The 18185-nt window shown below is 37.1% G+C and overlaps 1 protein-coding gene across 3 annotated transcripts in view; it reads left to right on the top strand.

The window, feature by feature from the left end:
- Positions 1–620: 620 nt before the first annotated feature.
- Positions 621–18185, top strand: part of LOC145769940 (phosphatidylinositol 4-phosphate 5-kinase type-1 alpha-like) — a 30181-nt gene continuing 12616 nt past the window's right edge. For all 3 annotated transcript variants that reach the window (XM_082581492.1, XM_082581491.1, XM_082581493.1), the window contains exons 1-10: positions 621–744; positions 3073–3110; positions 4135–4236; positions 4745–4875; positions 5028–5145; positions 5649–5798; positions 6288–6407; positions 15634–15813; positions 16290–16367; positions 18095–18130. In XM_082581492.1, the coding sequence (XP_082437618.1) occupies positions 681–744; positions 3073–3110; positions 4135–4236; positions 4745–4875; positions 5028–5145; positions 5649–5798; positions 6288–6407; positions 15634–15813; positions 16290–16367; positions 18095–18130 (1017 nt within the window). In that variant the 5' untranslated portion in view covers positions 621–680. The remainder of the gene's footprint in view (positions 745–3072; positions 3111–4134; positions 4237–4744; positions 4876–5027; positions 5146–5648; positions 5799–6287; positions 6408–15633; positions 15814–16289; positions 16368–18094; positions 18131–18185) is intronic.

Here is an 18185-nt window from a genome sequence, read left to right as displayed (position 1 = left end):
TATCATATCTTATCACTAATAGTATCAGCATATCTTTTGTTTTGCAATAGATGTTTTTGTGGGATGGTTTGCTAACAGTCTTGTTCTTTGCTGGAATGTTACAAATAGGGAGTGGCTACATCTACAAGATTCTACAGCACTGTAACTATAGCTGCTTCATGCAAAAAAACTCTATGGCACTTTAATATCAGTCGCATTGACAACTTCAAACCCCAATACCCTTAAAGTCGTCTTTAATATATCATTGTGATTTTGTCAGACTTGGATTTCCACCATATCAAAGCTGCTGCCGCTTTGTACATATTTTCTTGTAACATGCATGGTTTAAAAGGCCCCAGTTTTAGCATGATAGTTAAGGACTTCTGACAAAATGTTAGGACTAATATCCCCAGCAAATTTTGTTGCTGTATCGATCTAATGCATAGATAACCATTTACCTTGATATTGCCTCCATGTGCTTAAAAAATCTCAATGAAATTTTTGACTAATTTGTTTCATTTAAATCAAACAACTCTGACCTTGTAGCCACTTCTTTGAAACAAGCTAGCTCAATTTTTTCATTTAAATATATTGAGATTTTTTGAACTAATAAATAATAATGTAATATTTGTAGTAGCGTGCCAGGTTTTTAGGTTGCTGCTGTACGTTATTGCAGTTACTTTGTAACTGTGCTTGATGTAATGGCAACAAAAGAAGAAAACACAATAATCTCCAGCAAACCACCTTTGCCACTGCAAGAAAATGGTATGTTCTGATTGATGGCTCCATCTATGGAGTAGGGGATTAGAGATACTTCAATATATATATTTTTTCAATTGCAACACACGTAACTAGACAGAAAAACAGCACCACAATTGTATGAAGGATAAACTGCAACTGACTGTAAAAATACACAGGGCAGAGTATGAAGTTACTTTTTTATGTGTGGATTATAGGCAGTCCTCCATCTGGATCTAACTGGTTTTGTGTTGTCTGTGATGAACAAAAATGGCATTCATTACAATTAGGTTTGATCCCATTCTGGGTTGTTTTTTTTTCGCTGAGACTTTTCGGTCATTTGTCCGAAATGACTTGAAAAAATTTGGTCAATTTTATTTAATTCGGTTATTTTCAGTCATTTTTGGTCATATATAGTCAACTGATTATATATTTTTTCGAACATTTTGACCGAATTGACTATATTTGTTTCGGACATTTTGCTAAAAATTCGGCCAATGACTGAAAAAAAAACCCCAGATCCCATTGATCATTTAGGTTAAAGATGATATAGGGTTGTCAACAAGCATTATGCAGAGCATGGTCTACTTCTACTTTGTATAAATTTGCAAGATAGAAAAGTTTAATGCAGGGGCGTCCAACCGTGGCCCGCGAGAAGGTTCTGAGTGGCCCGCGTAATATTTTTCGAAATGACTTATATTATATAATCAACTCAATAGCCAACGTAATTTATGGCAAACTTACATTCCGATAAATTGGCATTTATTGTTTGCTTTCTTTCTTTATTACTCTATAATCCCTAGTGCAAGGGGTGCGCAACTGTTCAAGTTAATTTTATTGTATCACAATGCACATTGTTACGCATTACATTTTCCACATTGTTACGTCCACCTTTTTCCACACAATAGTACTGGTGCTTCAAGAGGCAGTCAATCAGCAATATTTCTTGCTTTTAGCGAGAGAAGTTCAAAACTTTCTATTGCTAGAATTTTACAAAAAAAATTGTTTCTTAAGAAAAAGATCAGAGGATTCATAGATTGGCAGTTTTCGTGACATCATTATTCGGCAGCACTTACTTGTGCGAGCAAGTTTTTTGTGGATGAACCTAGGGACAGCTGGACTATACATTACGGGACGCTCAACTCCGCTGTTCCGGCAACATCAGAAGAGTCAATTGCCAATTTGACATTTTTTACGCTTTGCTGCTGGCTTGCTTTCAACTAAAAACCTTAAACCACTTTAAAACCAACTTCACTCTTTTTATATAACCCATAAAATGTACAAACATATTTCTAAGATTAGAATTGGGTGTGAGGGTTTTATATAGAAATTATCAGACAGTCATTTTTAAGATTACAAATTAGCAGTAAATACTCAAGTGGCCCGCGCAACCTGTCGTAAACTACATGTGGCCCTTTGGCCAAAAAGGTTGGACACCCCTGGTTTAATGTATCTTTAACATCATTTCTGGACAATAGTGACATTGATGCCCAGTCAAGCCTAACAGATTTAAGTTTTTGTTGATTTGTATCATCTATTTTTTTACATCGAGGAAGATGAAATACAGAATGCATTAAATTAACTATATACAAAAATATATTACACTATATTGCCTGTGTCGGTTGTTTTCTGATCAATATTATGGAATAGATCTACTATGTGGGTTCAATGTGTGGAAAGTTTAAGTTTTTACTTTAACTTTTGAAAGCATACCTTCACTCAACAAACAAAAATATTGTATCCTGAGGGTTTTTTTTCGGTCATTTATCGGTCTTTGACCGATTTTTTAGCAAAATGTCCGAAAAAAATATAGTCAATTCGGTCAAAATGTCCGAAAAAATATATAGTCAATTCGGTCAAAATGTCAAAGGTTTGAGTTTCGCTGATGAATGTTGAAGAAACGTTTGTCTGTTCTAACTTTTCTCAGATAAAACATGACAACGTTTCTCAGCGAAACTTAATGTTGTAGCTAGTCAGGAAGTGCAAATTTTGGTTTGTATCAGCTACTTGAAAGGAAATATTCTCATCAGAAAAAATGACCAAAATAAGTAAAAAATGACCGAATTTTTTCAAATCATTTCGGACAAATGACTGAAAAGTCTCAGCGAAAAAAAACAAACAGATTGTATCCCACTGTTTTTATTACAGTAGAGTATTGATATCTACTTAGACAGTGATTACAATGGCAACATTACTTTTTCATCATCAAAAGATGCCACTTTACAAGTTAATTTATTTTTTGATGCACCTGTAAAATATCCTTCTGCACAAGTCTGTTTAGGTAATCATGTTGTTTTGAATTTTTTGTTTTCATTTATCAATTCATTTTTTAAGAACATATTCATGTTTTGTCAGGTGGAGAAACTCTTCCAAGAGAAGATCCTACAAAAGATGTGAGTTATTGGATTCTACTTTTGTTTACTTGTTGTGAACTTTTTCTGTGTTGGGTTAAAGAAATATGCCATGCCTAATTTTCAATTGATGCTCTTCAATGTTTAGATTGTGTGTTAGAAAACTTCTGGTAAATTGATGGTATCATATAAATTTAAAATGCTATAAAACTTTCAAAAGTGTACTACTGTAGTTACATTAAAATAATACTGATTTCTTCATAGCCGACTGTTTTGAGTGCAAGCATATTCCCCAATGCTTAGATATACATACAAGTTGGGTTTTTTTTTATCATTTATCGGTCATTGACCGATTTTTTAGCAAAATGTCTGGAAAAAATAGTCAATTTGGTCAAAATGTCCGAAAAAATTTGTCTGTTCTAACTTTTCTCAGATAAAACACGACAACGTTTCTCAGCGAAACTTAATGTTGTAGCTAGTCAGGAAGTGCAAATTTTGGTTTGTATCAGCTACTTGAAAGGAAATATTTTCATCAGAAAAAAATGACCGACTTTTTTCAAGTCCATTCGGACAAATGACCGAAAAGCCTCAGCGAAAAAAAAACCAGCATACAAGATAACAACCGGAATACAAATTGTACTTGTGCAATGTGCATTTTAAAATGTTGAGTTCAAGCTATCTAGCTGTGTCATCTTTGATGGTTTATGTCGCATCAAGTTATTTTTTGATATGATACATTATACATAAAAAATGTCTCATGCTGGATTCCTGAGCATTCTTTGCAAACAACTGTTTATTTTTTACTTTTTGTCAAATTCAAGTAACATTAAAAGAAGGATCGGTCTAGCGAAATGTGTATTTGGAAGTGTATGGAATTTTTACACATGCAATTGAACTAAGGCTACTATTATGCCATGTAAAATCAATTTTGGCATGCAACAATTCTGTCGCATTTATCTTTTTACTTTAGGTGTGAAATGTTTTTTTCAGTCTATTAGTCACATCATTTTTTTTCTGCTTGGTATTGTTACAGTTTAGTAGAGTTATATTGATGTTGTTGTCACAGGCTGAAGGCGGTGCCCTACAAGTGAAAACTAAACTACAAAAGGAAAAGAAAATTGGCCACAGAAGGGTTGATGCTTCAACTGGACTAACAACATATAAAAAGGTTTGCTGAAGCTCATGCATTAACAACAAACTTGTTTTTCATTTCTATTTTGATCACCACCAATTGTATGTTTCTTGTTTATAGTATTTTCAAAGTACCTTGCATTGAAAATCTCACTGATCGAGAATTATACACCACTAGAAGATCTGGAAATTTTTTTGGAATCCAAATTGATAAGACCAACCTAGTTTACATTCACAGACAGAAAACTTAGTTTTGATTGCTCTGTTGTCTTAGGACTCACTATAGCACAAAAATGCCAGTCGATTTATAGCCTATTCTCTGCTTTTGATGTCTGACCCCTCAGATAGGCATAATGTAAGAATTATGCTTTGGTGGTCAGTTCACATTGTTATAGCATGTACTTGTACACAATAACACATATGCGTAAATTATTTAATAATAGTTTGCAATATCATTAGTTTTAAATACTTGATGATTGCATTTCGTATTGAATGTATGACCCCATTTTATGCCATCTGTCTAATATAATGTTGTTTTCATTAAGACACCATCATCAGCATTAAGCGGAAGTATTCAAAGAGGGATCAGTCACACGGTCGCTGGTCTAAGTTCGAAACCAGAGCGTGATGTTCTAATGCAAGACTTTCAAGTTGTTGAAACTATTTCATTTCCCAGGTGAATGCACTAAAGACTTTGTTTGTTACAAATGTGTTTTTTTCTGTTAAAACAAAGATGCCATGCCTTTGCAACAGTTATTGTGGTGTATTGAAATACAGCATGATTTGAAGTAATTGCGTCTATTTCTAAATTGTAGTATTTTTGATCAGTGAGGGCTCCAACATCACTCCCGCCCACCATTTTGGTGATTTCACATTTCGAACGTATGCACCTACAGCCTTCCGGTACTTCCGTGACTTGTTTGGAATACGACCCGACGATTATATGGTAATTTTATAGCCATTATTTACTATTGTATACTTGTTAATAGTTTATCAGCTCTACAGTTTCTTTTTTATGCCTTTGTGGTTTTGGGATAACATCTAGCCACCTATAAATCCACCGGTTGCAGGTGAGCACTTCAGACATGCATACGTGTTGGATGCAAGCCATGTGTTGCATCGAGATCTTTTAGCAGTTGAAACCTTGTTAGTCACAGATACTCAGATGGCCTAACAAATTCAAATTCTATTCATTTGCCAATGCTCACTAAGCTGTACTTACTTATGCTGCTTACAAACCTGGACCTTTTTCGTTGATTCAACGTCTGCAGACGTAACATAAAAAGACCAAATCTGCCAGCTGGGTAGTGTCCAATTTGGACCTGAGCGTTTCAATGAAATCACATCAAACCTAGGCGACTGTGGGAACTTGGAAGTATGTTTTCCTAAACTTGCTTCTAAAGACACGTAGCATTAGGTTGAACTTCTAACAACTTCTTTCTATTTCAGCTGTCCATAAGCCAGCCGCTGATAGAGTTGTCTAACCCCGGTGCGAGTGGCTCTTTGTTTTTTGTCACGCAAGATGACGAATTTATCATCAAGACTGTCCAACACAAAGAAGCGGAGTTCTTGCAGAAACTTCTCCCGGGATATTACATGGTAAGTTTGAATCGTGCTTTGTGAGTTGCCCGATTTTGTTGGAGGTTGTTTGTGTTCCTGTATTGAGGTTTCGGTCATGCACGACATAGTCTGCGATCATCCAATTGCTTCAGCGTAGATACTTTATAAGCACGTGACCTCGCGGCTGCTATATAGTTGCAAGATGCAAATTACACAATAATCTTGTTTTAATGATTCAGTTTGCGGTATTACTTTATGGTTTTGTAACGGATGAAAATAGTTTATAACTCTCCTCTTTTACTGTGCATGCTCATCATGATGCGATATTGCTTTTAGTACTTCATATTAATCGGATCTTTCTGGCGAGCATCATTTGCTCACTTGTGACGAATGTTTGTTCAGACATGCATTAAATTATTAAGACAACGTTTCAGTTGTCGACTGGTCACTCCTAGCGACATTTGTCAACGTTTTTCTCAATTATTTAAGAATTGACCCAATTCTGACTGGTGATTTTTTATTTTTCAGAATCTCGTACAGAATCCAAAAACTCTCCTGCCCAAATTTTACGGTTTATATTGCGTTCAATCGGCCGGAAAGAATATACGAATTGTTGTTATGAATAATTTGTTACCTCGAAAAGTTCTGGTAAGTCATTGCTAAAACACCAACCCTACTTAGTCTAAAGGCTTAGTTGATGTAAATTTTGTTCCAACTGTAAAAAAGTTTGACTTCTAATCAAGTTAAAAATGTCTTTATCTTGTGGTACGATTCCTTTAAGTATGACAGGTATTGTGATTGCTCCTCACAATAATAGGCCAGAAATAACTACTAGAAATTTTAAGACAAAGGTTGTCCTATGGTCTATTTTTAATTTTTCACATGTACAGCGCTTACGATACACTGTACAAAAACAAGACAATGACATATTCGAACCTTCAGCATCAGAGTGAATATACTCACCTCCAGAAACGCACGATGTTACTATATAAGAAAACAAATTGTTTTTTTCCCAAACAACTAAGTCGGGCATTCCATCGATCCATACAGCATTCTATGTCGCCGCCCATTTGTCGACCACTGTTTAAACAAAAAACTGGGACTATGCTCCTCGCCGTCCACGCAATGCAGTTTTGGTCGCATAAATTTTATCAGAGGTAGGAAAGTGTAGGAATTACATTTGTGTAGTTCGATTGCAATGATCATTTTTACGTGTCAATGTGTCATGTGATAATTTCATTGTCACAACTTCCCAATGTTTCACTTTCGGAACCCCAAAAAGTAAACTAAAAATAAATGAATGCATCACGACTAATGCTGTGTGGCAATGAACTCGCTGGAGTCGATGTGAAGAAATTATTCAGGCACAATTTCTAGCAAGCCAGTAGGCTATCATCACATCATGGTTGTATTGGCGTACACATACGAATAGTAGATGAGGTCATTTGTTAATTGTTACGCCAACGAAATATATTTTTGGTTTTCGAAACTAACGCAATAAGATTGTCGCAGTTGAACATTGTTATGTGGCTTTAGAGTGTTCTCTTTGATCCGGTAGACCGGGGCTCGATACCCTGTAGAGTTATATCAACGACTTATTAAAAGCACCACTTAGTCTTGTTTCTACATGGCACTCAGCAAAGTGAGCGATTCATGAAAAATTGAAAACTATGTAGTCCAGTGCGCTGACATTGTCTGCTTTGTATGGCGCTGAGAGCAACGCATATCTGCGATACTTGCAGCTGCAGTTTTCTATAAAACGCACTCGGTATAAACGTGCTCGAAAGGAGAAAGAAAGTACTAGCTACAGTACAAGATATATCAGCTCACCAATATACCGTACTGGAAAAGTTGATAAAATCTTGTCATGGTGAGATTGTGTATAAGCGGCCGTTTGGTTTAAATAGTGATTTACATGCTCTATGTTTATAGGCAGCAGGGCTTTAAGATCCTCTTTCAAAAAAGAAATTTATTAATAAAAAACAAATTTAAGAGCAACAACCAACAACAAAGAATTTCGATTGTAGTTCAAGTGTCCATGATCTGTAGTTTTGTTTTGCCGTTCAATATGATGTTTTGTTAGTGTTGATATGTGGCTGTCATTATTTTGGATAAAGAAAAAACGGGTCTGCTACTATTCGGCGAGTCCGATTCGGCGAGTCCGATTCGACTAGTCCGATTCGGCGAGTTCCCTATTCGGCGAGAGCCCTTTTCGGCGAGTGCCCTATTCGGCGAGGTTTTGAAATTTTTGAAAGGAAATTATCGGGTACCGTAGCCTAATTATAATTGCCGTTTTTACATCGTTTTAACGTCGCTAAACGTTGAAATCGTGCAGAAAGGAATAAAAAGAAAATGTTTGAACTATTAAATTAAAATTCGTCATGTCAGTTAAGTTGTTTTTATTTCTGACCATCATATGAAAAACAATACACGTCAACATAGCAAAGGTAGAAGCGACAAAACGTGAACGTTAAAACGTGCTTGAATTCGTCATGTCAGTTCAGTTATTTTTCTTTCTGATCATGATATCAAAAACAATACACGTCAACATAGCAAAGGTGTAGAAAAAGGTAGAAGCGACAAAACGCGAACGTTGAAACGTGCTTGTGACCGAAGTAAGTTATTGAGTTGAAAGAAATTTGGCACGGTCGCAACACTTTCAGAAAAATTTAAGATATGAAGGAAAAATAAAACAAACAAAATGTTACAAAAAATAAATAAAATAGATCATGTTTATGTCTATAAGTTAGTACTTTTGAATAGTTAAAATGATTAGTTTGGACCAACAAATGTGTGGCCTACAGCTTGGATTGAAAGGAAATTATCGGGTACCGTGGCCTAGTTATCCCGACCAGCAAAAAATTGTTCCAAGAACACAGTTCATTTTTACATTGTAGTAACAGAATGAAAAGGCTAAACAAATGTGTGGCCTATCGTGTTAACGTCGCTAAACGTTGAAATCGTGTAGAAAAGGGAGCTTTTGCTGACTAGGATACTTTGAAACTGAGAAACATTCACAGAAGCCCTACGATTTGTTCCAAGAACCCATTTAGCATAACATTTCATTTGTACATTGATTCAGCGTCTGAATACATTATCTTAAAAATGCAACGTATCGTAGGGCTTCTGTGAATGTTTCTCAGTTTCAACGTATCCTAGTCAGCAAAAGCACCCTTTTCTACACGATTTCAATGTTTAGCGACGTTAAAACGATAGGCCACACATTTGGTTAGCCTTTTCATTCTGTTACTACAATGTAAAAATGAACTGTTAGGCTAACTGGGTTCTTGGAACAAATTTTTGCTGGTCGGTATAACTAGGCTACGGTGGCCTACCCGGTAATTTCCTTTCAATCTAAGCTGTAGGAGTGTAGGTCACACATTTGTTGATCCAAACTAATCATTTTAACCATAGGCGCCTAAGCCGTAGGGGCCAGGCCCCCACGCATATTTCCGCGTGGGAGCAACTTTTTATGCGGCATTGATACATAAAACAATAGATGAACTAGCGATCGGCAGCAGGAAAACATTTTTAAATACAAACCGCAACAGCTTCGCAGTAAATAATCACTAGAACGAGTAGCGATGCTACAATCCCACCCCAGACAAAAAAAATCTGTCATTTTTACGTTGATTTAACGTCTGCAGACGTTGAATCAATGTAAAAATGACTGATTTTGCTGCCTGTGACATAGCAAAAATCTACCATTTTGCGTCGATTCAATGTCATCAGATGTTGAATGCACCCAAAAACAACATAATTTGCTACGTTGACGCAGCGTGCATTTAACTTAATGCGCTTGCAAACAGCCTCCTGTCGCTTTCGAAAGTCGAAACCTCTGCAGAGAATTGTCGCGGCAGTGAATCGGTTGCTGTGAAAATGAACTTGAAGTCTCGGCCCGAGGTTACCACTAACCAACGTAACTAGGGCTGTTACAAACCGCATTGCGCACACGTGGCATAATCAACACAACAACGGACTAGCGCAAACTGCATGGCGCACACACGACCGTTGCCATAGAAACCCGATCAAAGGCGGGGGAATATGCGCGTCTTTTGTTTCATCTGCAACACGGGCGTATTACAGCGAATTGAAACTTGAAAACTGGTCAGCCATAAGTTGCGATATTGTAGTGAAAAGGGAGCAATGTCAAGTCGAAAACTTAATCAAACGTCTCTCTGTAACTATTTTTCAAGGGCTGTTTACGGATGTCAGCAACTTTTAAATTTATTAAAGGTGACGTGCTGTTGAATTGATGTAAACATGAATGATTTTGCTTTCAACAGGTATATTTTCAAGCATATGATCAAGTTAGTATTTTCATTCCATTTACAGTATACCTTTTAGTAAACCTTATCGTCTCTTGTTTCATGCTAATAAATCTAGTTCGTTGCTAAACTTTATGTTGCGCTTAGCTTAAAGAGTCGCAGTCCATCAACCGCTAGCCAACGCAGACGCATAGCATGTGTTTTAATCGAGCTTTGTTTATAATAATTAACGGTAGGTCGAACGTAGCGATAACTCCGAGTGTGGCAATAAAAGCAATCCTAGTGTGACGACATAATTACGTCATCCATCTGCGTGACATTTCGCTGAATTTACGTTGCTGCTGATGAAACACGCTTTCTCCCCCACGGCCAAAAAAAATAGTTAGGCGCCTATGATTTTAACTATTCAAAAGTACTAACTTATAGACATAAACATTATTTTTTTTGTAACATTTTTTTGTAACATTTTTCCTTCATATCTTAAATTTTTTTGAAGGTGATGCAACCTTGCCAAATTTTTTTCAACTCAATAACTTACTTCGGTCACAAGCACGTTTTAACGTTCGCGTTTTGTCGCTTCTACCTTTTTCTACACCTTTGCTATGTTGACGTGAATTGTCGCTTCTACCTTTGCTATGTTGACGTGTATTGTTTTTCATATGATGGTCAGAAATAAAAACAACTTAACTGACATGACGAATTTTAATAGTTCAAACATTTTATTTTTATTCCTTTCTGCACGATTTCAACGTTTAGCGACGTTAAAACGATGTAAAAACGGCAATTGCAATTAGGCTACGGTACCCGATAATTTCCTTTTAAAAATTTCAAAAACTCGCCGAATAGGGCACTCGCCGAAAAGGGCTCTCGCCGAATAGGGAACTCGCCGAATCGGACTAGTCGAATCGGACTCGCCGAATCGGACTCGCCGAAACGGGCCATTCCGGAAAAAACAGACCAGAAACCCATCAGGCATGGTGATTGGTGCGTATGCCCGCACCGGTGTAACGTTTGATGAGTGGATTTTGGCTGAAAATACGTTAGGTCTGTGCTTGTAAACCGGGGTGGCTGTAGGCTATTTACAAAATAAAGGGTGAGGTTTGATTGTTTTTGAGGGGTGTTTATTCTTGGATTTAAAACATTTTGTACAACAAACAAACTTGGCATGTGTTGTGTAAGTGGAAATATGCACCCACACTTGTGTTCTTATTGACAGGCCGCATAAACATAAAGTTTTAGTTGTTCGAAGCTATTGATACTCCAAAGCTCATTTTGCAATCCTTTGTTAATAACTTGTGTGGCCACCATGACCCTTCAGCTCTTTCACATGCTTTGGCGTCGACTGAACCAATATCTTGGAGTCTTTTTTCAATTGAGGAATATTAAAACAAAATTTAATAACACCTTCTGTGTGCTTGGTTTCGTGGTGCTGTCAAGTGTTTGCTTTCTATGTTTCAACCTGGTCTAAAAGGTTGTTTGGCGAGTTTTCTACACAAAACCTAAAACATTGATCTCCACTTGATAAAAAAAACACTGTCTTCACTTGCTTGTGTAATGTGTATGGTGCGGAGCAACAAATCTTACTCGGGTACTTTCCACATTGAGGAAAATGTCTTTGCATCTCATGAGTCTTCTTTTTCTACTAGCTTATCCCTTTCAGTGTCGCAGTGGCAACTTTGGACCTCCAACCCTCTCGGCCGTGCGCTAGTGGTTGGTCATGCCGTTGCGGACACACTCTCGTTATCTTTTCATGGTCTTCTACGTCAAACGCCTCCAGGCTGTTCAATTCAGGAAGCCATATCCCTGAGAAGGGCCGGAGTCGTTTATCTTTAAATATATTACACGGTCCTTTTCCTTTCTCAAAACACATGTTGAAGCCACCGCAACCTGCTCTGGACAATATACTATACGACAATTTAGTCCTGCGGCATTATCAGAATCTTAAATGTTTTGATTTTTGATTTTATCGAATTAGTTTTGCATTTCAATGTGACCTGTTCTATAAAAGCTTTGACAATGCAGTGAAATTGCTTGATGAACGGCAAACGGTTGAAGCTGCTGCTTTTGTTTGACAACCAGGGCTGGGGAGCCACTGCAAAAAAGCATAGGCTCCGGCTCCAGCTCCGGAGCTATCAAGCATTCATCCACTAGCTCCAGCTCCGGCTCCGGAGCTATAAATTTTTAAACAGCGGCTCCGGCTCCATGCTCCGGCTCCATACTTTATCCGACTTATTCTTTTAAGCGGTATTTGCTTAACCGATGTTTTTACTTTACAGTGCCGGCAAAAAAAATCTTTACATTCAGTCGGCAAAAAAAAAACTTTACATGTAAAATCTGCAGAAGTTCTTGGCTTACTGTTCCCGCCAAAAGCATTGCGTCACAAAAATGCTTATAGTTACATCATTAGCTACCTTTCGGCATCACTTCGCCGTAAAGCCATTGCTCTGCGTGCGTAGTGTTGCTTTCCAGCTTCGTGAATAGTAAGGGGGGTGAAATCGCACAATATTTTTCATTTTCTCAAAGTTTCGAGGTCTTGCAAAAAAATTTTCAAAAACTAAAATGGGTTGAAAGAAGAAGCAAATGGAAGAAAAACCTCGTGCCTTGACTTTGTTAGAGAAGATAGATTCTTTGATTGCTGTAGCCAGAGATATTGGGGTCTCAAGAGAGGCAACTTATCAATTAAAAAGGTGAAATATTCTCTCATTGCAAAGATTTTGGTGATACATTGCCTCTCTGAAGACCCCAATATCTCTGGCTACAGCAATCACAGAATCTCCCTTCTTTCACAAAGTCAAGGCACGAGGTTTTTCTTCCATTTGCTTCTTCTTTCAACCCATTTTAGTTTTTGAAAAAAAATTTGCAAGACCTCGAAACTTTAAGAAAATGAAAAATTTTGTGCGATTTCACCCCCCTTACTATTCACGATGCTGGAAAGCAACACTACGCACGCTGAGCAATGGCTTTACGGCGAAGTGTTGCCAGAGAGTAGCTAATGATGTAACTATAAGCGTTTTTGTGACGCAATGCTTTTGGCGAGAACAGTAAGCTAAGAACTTCTGCAGATTTTACATGTAAAATTTTTTTTGCCGACTGAATGTAAAGATTTTTTTTGCCGGCACTGTACATCAGATTGGATTTGGTTTGGGATTTCAGGTTTTGATTCAAATATACGATTGATACGTTTAAGCTGTATACTATTAACCAATTTCGTCTGTATTCAATACTGGAGCTGGAGCTGATAAATATTTTGTAGCTCCAGCTCCAGCTCCGGCTCCACAAGAAATGTTTAAAAAGGCTCCAGCTCCGGCTCCAGCTCCGGAGAAAATGCTTGGCTCCAACGCTCCAGGCTCCAGCTCCGGCTCCAGCTCCCCAGCCCTGTTGACAACAGAGCATTCCTTCTTTTATTCTTTTCAGCTATTTACTCTACTGCCAATCGTCCACAGCACACACGCCTTTGTGTTCTCTAAAATAAATCCTGATTGTTTTATTGACTGTTGCTGTAAACGTGAACAAATGAAGTTTATTGTTTTATTTCAATGAGAATTGCTTCTATTGAAGTTGCCACCGAAGTAACCACATATCAAGCGGCGGTACTAACGACGCACTAGTGACTAGAGTATGTTGTATCTGTTTGTTTTTTTCTTTTTTTCCAACTCGTTGCTTGTCGATTGCTGTTCTATGTTCTTGTTGATTGTTTGCATTTTTTGATGATGTCATTCTCGAGGCGGCAGATATGCTCTTGACACGTCCAGTGCTAATATCGACGGATTGGTCAGCCGAACGCTTGTTGGACGTTGGTCTCGAATTGTGCGCAATATTTATTCGACAAATATCAAAGTTTTATGACGCCACTATACAAAGGGGTGTAGCCTCCAACCTCCATGCATGAATGCAATATCACGTGTCAAAACCTTCAGACACTTTAACGTTGACGTAATTACAAACTTTCATGATTCATGAAAAATATACATGACCAACATTCGGGCGACGACGGAATACTGGAAATTGTTTGATCACTGGTAGCAATGATCGTTGCGATTATTGGGATGACTTCGTGGTTTTTAACATATTTCTACCCGAAATATTTAATTCTGCTTTATCAGGTAATTTTGGTAAAGATTCTAGGCTGTGCACTGGCATGCTTGCGTGACAATGGCTTTTAATTTTCTTCCGAACTTACGACTGTATTCAATTAAATCAAAAGCTAGTGCTGGTTGATTGATTGTCGCCAGTTGTGCTAAAAGGAAAACTTCCTGTTGTGGCATCAGAGTTGGGTAAGCGGACCAAAACTACCTTAATCCGATTCAGAGTTTTCTTTAGAACTTTATACAAAATTGTTTTCCATGTAGGGTGCATAATTTTTACGAACTCAGCCACGAAATACTGTTGAGAATCTTGACTACTCTAACAAAAATTTGCTGTCCAGTGTAGAATTATCTTATCATCAAATCCGTAAATTAATATCCACCATATCAAATTCCAACAACTTCGAATTCCAGAAACCTTGATATCTTCCATAGGCACAGTAGATTTCACTAAACCGGATCATTACTAAGCCTATTTTTGGACGTTTTCGCATGGGTTTAAATTGTGTTTTGAAACAAGTTAATCATTTTTGCGTGTTTTGTACGACTTTCCGGTACACTAACAACAATATATTCACAAAAATAACGAACTGAATACCATTAGTGCTGAAATATTTACCAATCCACAGCGAATAGTCGAATATTAGGGTGATCTTGACCGGTTATGTGTATAATGTATTCTATTAGTCTAGCTCCCACTTTGCATTTGTCACACACTTGCGCAGCTTCTATGCATTGCTAGTAGGAAAGACAAATTTTTCAACACTTCTACGCAGTGGCGACTTGTTATCGTTAGTAATGATGATTCGATATGTGTATTGATGGGTGTAGGCTACTAGTATAGGCTAAGGTTGTCTACTGCAGCACAAACAAAGCCTTGTAAATAATTGGCCTAAAGCAATATCAAGTTACACTATTTCAATTAAAAGATTGATTGTCTTCGCCCTATGTCATGCAAATGTCATAATAGCTTAGTTTTTCAAAATGTTTAATAAGAATCTCAAAACAATTGCCGAGAAATAGCGGAAAACTGGTATTTATGGTGTGCCTTAGCTGAAAATCTCTCATTTACCTAGGTTCTATTACCAAACGATTGTCAACTACTCTAGTTATATGCTTTATTCATTCTTGAAAATTGAAAGAATTAACATTTTGTTAATGAATTAATTTAGCTGGAATATTACTGCTTCCTTTTACTAAAAAAGTGAAGTGGGCTGCAGCCCCTGCTGTCCCGATGGACGAGCCGCTACCGCCTATACACACCTTTTCGAAAACAACATAACCCATCCCTTAGTCATTTCTGACCGGGTGAGGCATATGTGATCGAAACCATTGGAATCAACAGATGTTGCTTTAAGTCGTTTCCTCGGCAGCAAAAGTTTCCTTTTTTGACATCGTTTTTATTCTAGCGACGTTGAAACGATGTAAAAATGACAAGTTTTGCTGGCTGAAAGCTAACTTCATTGCACTGTTGCTTGCAATCATTTGAGTATTGCTTTAACATTTTCTTTTTGCTTTCAGATGCATCTAAAGTATGATCTGAAGGGCTCGACGTATAAACGAAAAGCGTCCAAGTATGAACGCGCAAAGAAGAATCCCGTTTATAAAGACTTAGATTTAATAAATGACCTCGGTGACGGGTTGCTGTTGGACCCAGAAATCTACAGTGTTCTTGTCAAAACTATGCAAAGAGATTGTCTTGTGAGTGATTTCGTTTTTGCAAAGAACGTTGACTGACATCAACGTTCCAAAGTCTGTCAGCCACGCTGTCAGAGTCGAAAGCAGAAGTCCAATTGCAAAGCTCTGCCACACTAATATCGATTCCATAGCAGCCTATATGCATTATGCACACTGCACAGGTCTAGCCAACTCGCAAGCTGGAGGCCCATATGATTTTGATTTTGAACTCTAAACTAAGTTTAGTTTATATCCCTTTGAAATGATAGTTTTGAGAATTTAAATTGCCAAAATGTGATTCAGTAACTCTAATCCTTGCAAAAGTCTTAATTTAACCTTAAATAAGTTAACTTTAAAGTTTTGTGCTGGAATGGTTTTAGACATATTCTGTTAAAATGTAAAGGGACTCAAATTGTTTCCCAATCGGTAGGCTATAAATCATAACAATGATGTTGATTACAACTGTCATCATCACTTTATATTGTCACGTTTAACGGCAGGTCTTGCAATCTTTCAAAATCATGGACTACAGTTTATTGCTTGCGATTCACAACCTGGACCAGGCTGAAGCAGCCAAGGTAATCAGCAAAGTTATGTTCTTACAATTTCATGTACAATTTTTTGTCAGTTTTATCCCGATAAATTTGCGGCTAGTACAGTGCATAAATCGTTGCAGTTATGTCTACTGTTGGTAATGTCGCTTGTACACAATTTGAACGGAAACCTGTGGCTGAATAAGAAAAATTAAGTCTCATCAATGAAGGTTTTGCCATGGGAAACACATCTTCCATGTGATATGCATTCGCAGCTTCTATGAGTGCGGAATTCTTTTGAATTATGTTCCATACTTATTGAAAACATAAATTCTTGTAAAACGTAAAATAATTGAACATAATGAGAAAACTTATGTAATCTCAACACACCAAGCATCAGATGCTCGTTTTACCTTGAAGCTGCACCGAATAGTGTGCAGTAGAAGATGAATCGACCTCCTCTTAGAATCGGAATCAACGATTTGCGTTCCCTGTCAACTACACTGATATTGTCATGTTTTATGCTCACTAGCTGGACGACGGGCGTGTTAGATTCGAAATACCGTAACTATTATCACTCCTTGAAATTTTTTGAATAAAATTTATTTAAATTGATGGCATAACTATAAACTCTAGTTTCAAGCTGGATTTATTTCTGCTTAGGTCCGGTTGACAGTAGTTGTTATATAACATACTTTTTAGGTCAATAACAGAGTTAATATCAAATAAGAATTAGGCGTATCTTTAAAACTACAAATAAATACATCGAGCGTTTTCAGCTGTCATTGGTCGTTTTATCAGGAAATCTTGATATGCTATAAAATTGACAAGCAGAAGCTAGGTTTTGCTATACTAAAACTGCAAGAATGCTTCTGAAACTAAGCACAACAGTACAACTCGATATTAGACATCAGGAATAACAAACAGATGGCACAATACTTACGAGGTTTTTTTTCTGTTTCAGAAATATCGTTTGCAGTTTTAGTGTAGCAAAATGTAACTTTTGAAGTTTTACTTGTCACATACATTATGCAGTATCATTTTCTTTAATCTTGAAGTTTTAATGAAGGCCGACGATTTTCGAGATACTTTTTGTAGTTTTAAGTTTGAATATTATTAAAACAACGCTTAACTCTGTGATGTTTTTTTACTTTTTAAAAGTTGGTTCTGCAACAAAGTGAAGTCTAGCAAAACTCTACCTTAAAAAAATCAACGGTGGAAAAAATAATCGAAGTTTTCATATCAGTGGCCCAAACTAGATGAACATTGCCCGAAATATTCCATAGACAAACTTTTTGCCTTGCAGTGTTGTGTTCCCAGCCAACGAAATCCGTTATTGTTACTTTGGTTCACGTCCGTTAAATCAATGTAAAAAAAGAACGAATTTACTTTCAAATGCAACATGCAGGCGGTTGGTTGGTAGTATGGTGATGGTGCAAGCGTGTTTCTGAGATCATCTTCAAACAGGAACTGCTACGTATTCCCAAAATATTAAAGCAACGTTATTCAGTATTATAATAATGCAATGCTTGCGCTAACTCATGGGTGCTTTCCGTGATAGACACACATTGAAGTTTCCCAACAAAATCGTTTGCAAATTTTCCTCTATACCTCAAACTCACAAGTTTCATATTGTCATTAAACTTTTAATTTCCTAGGAGCTTACAGGAGCCATAACAATGACATGCAACTTGCTGAATTGAGATAAATTATGAGACTTCTTAAAGGCTAAGGAAATTGTGGTTGTTTCTCTTAACGGTGTTTGTTTTCAGGCGAAAGAATCTGAAAGCCAAGAAAGTAAATCCGCGGTAAGTTGAACCACTGCGAATGCAATAACAACCCACCGACTTTAGTTTTCTTTGC

Source organism: Aplidium turbinatum, chromosome 5 (assembly GCF_918807975.1).
Source record: "Aplidium turbinatum chromosome 5, kaAplTurb1.1, whole genome shotgun sequence".
In the NCBI taxonomy this organism is placed as follows: Eukaryota; Metazoa; Chordata; class Ascidiacea; order Aplousobranchia; family Polyclinidae; genus Aplidium; species Aplidium turbinatum.
This window is presented reverse-complemented; position numbering and strand designations above follow the sequence as displayed.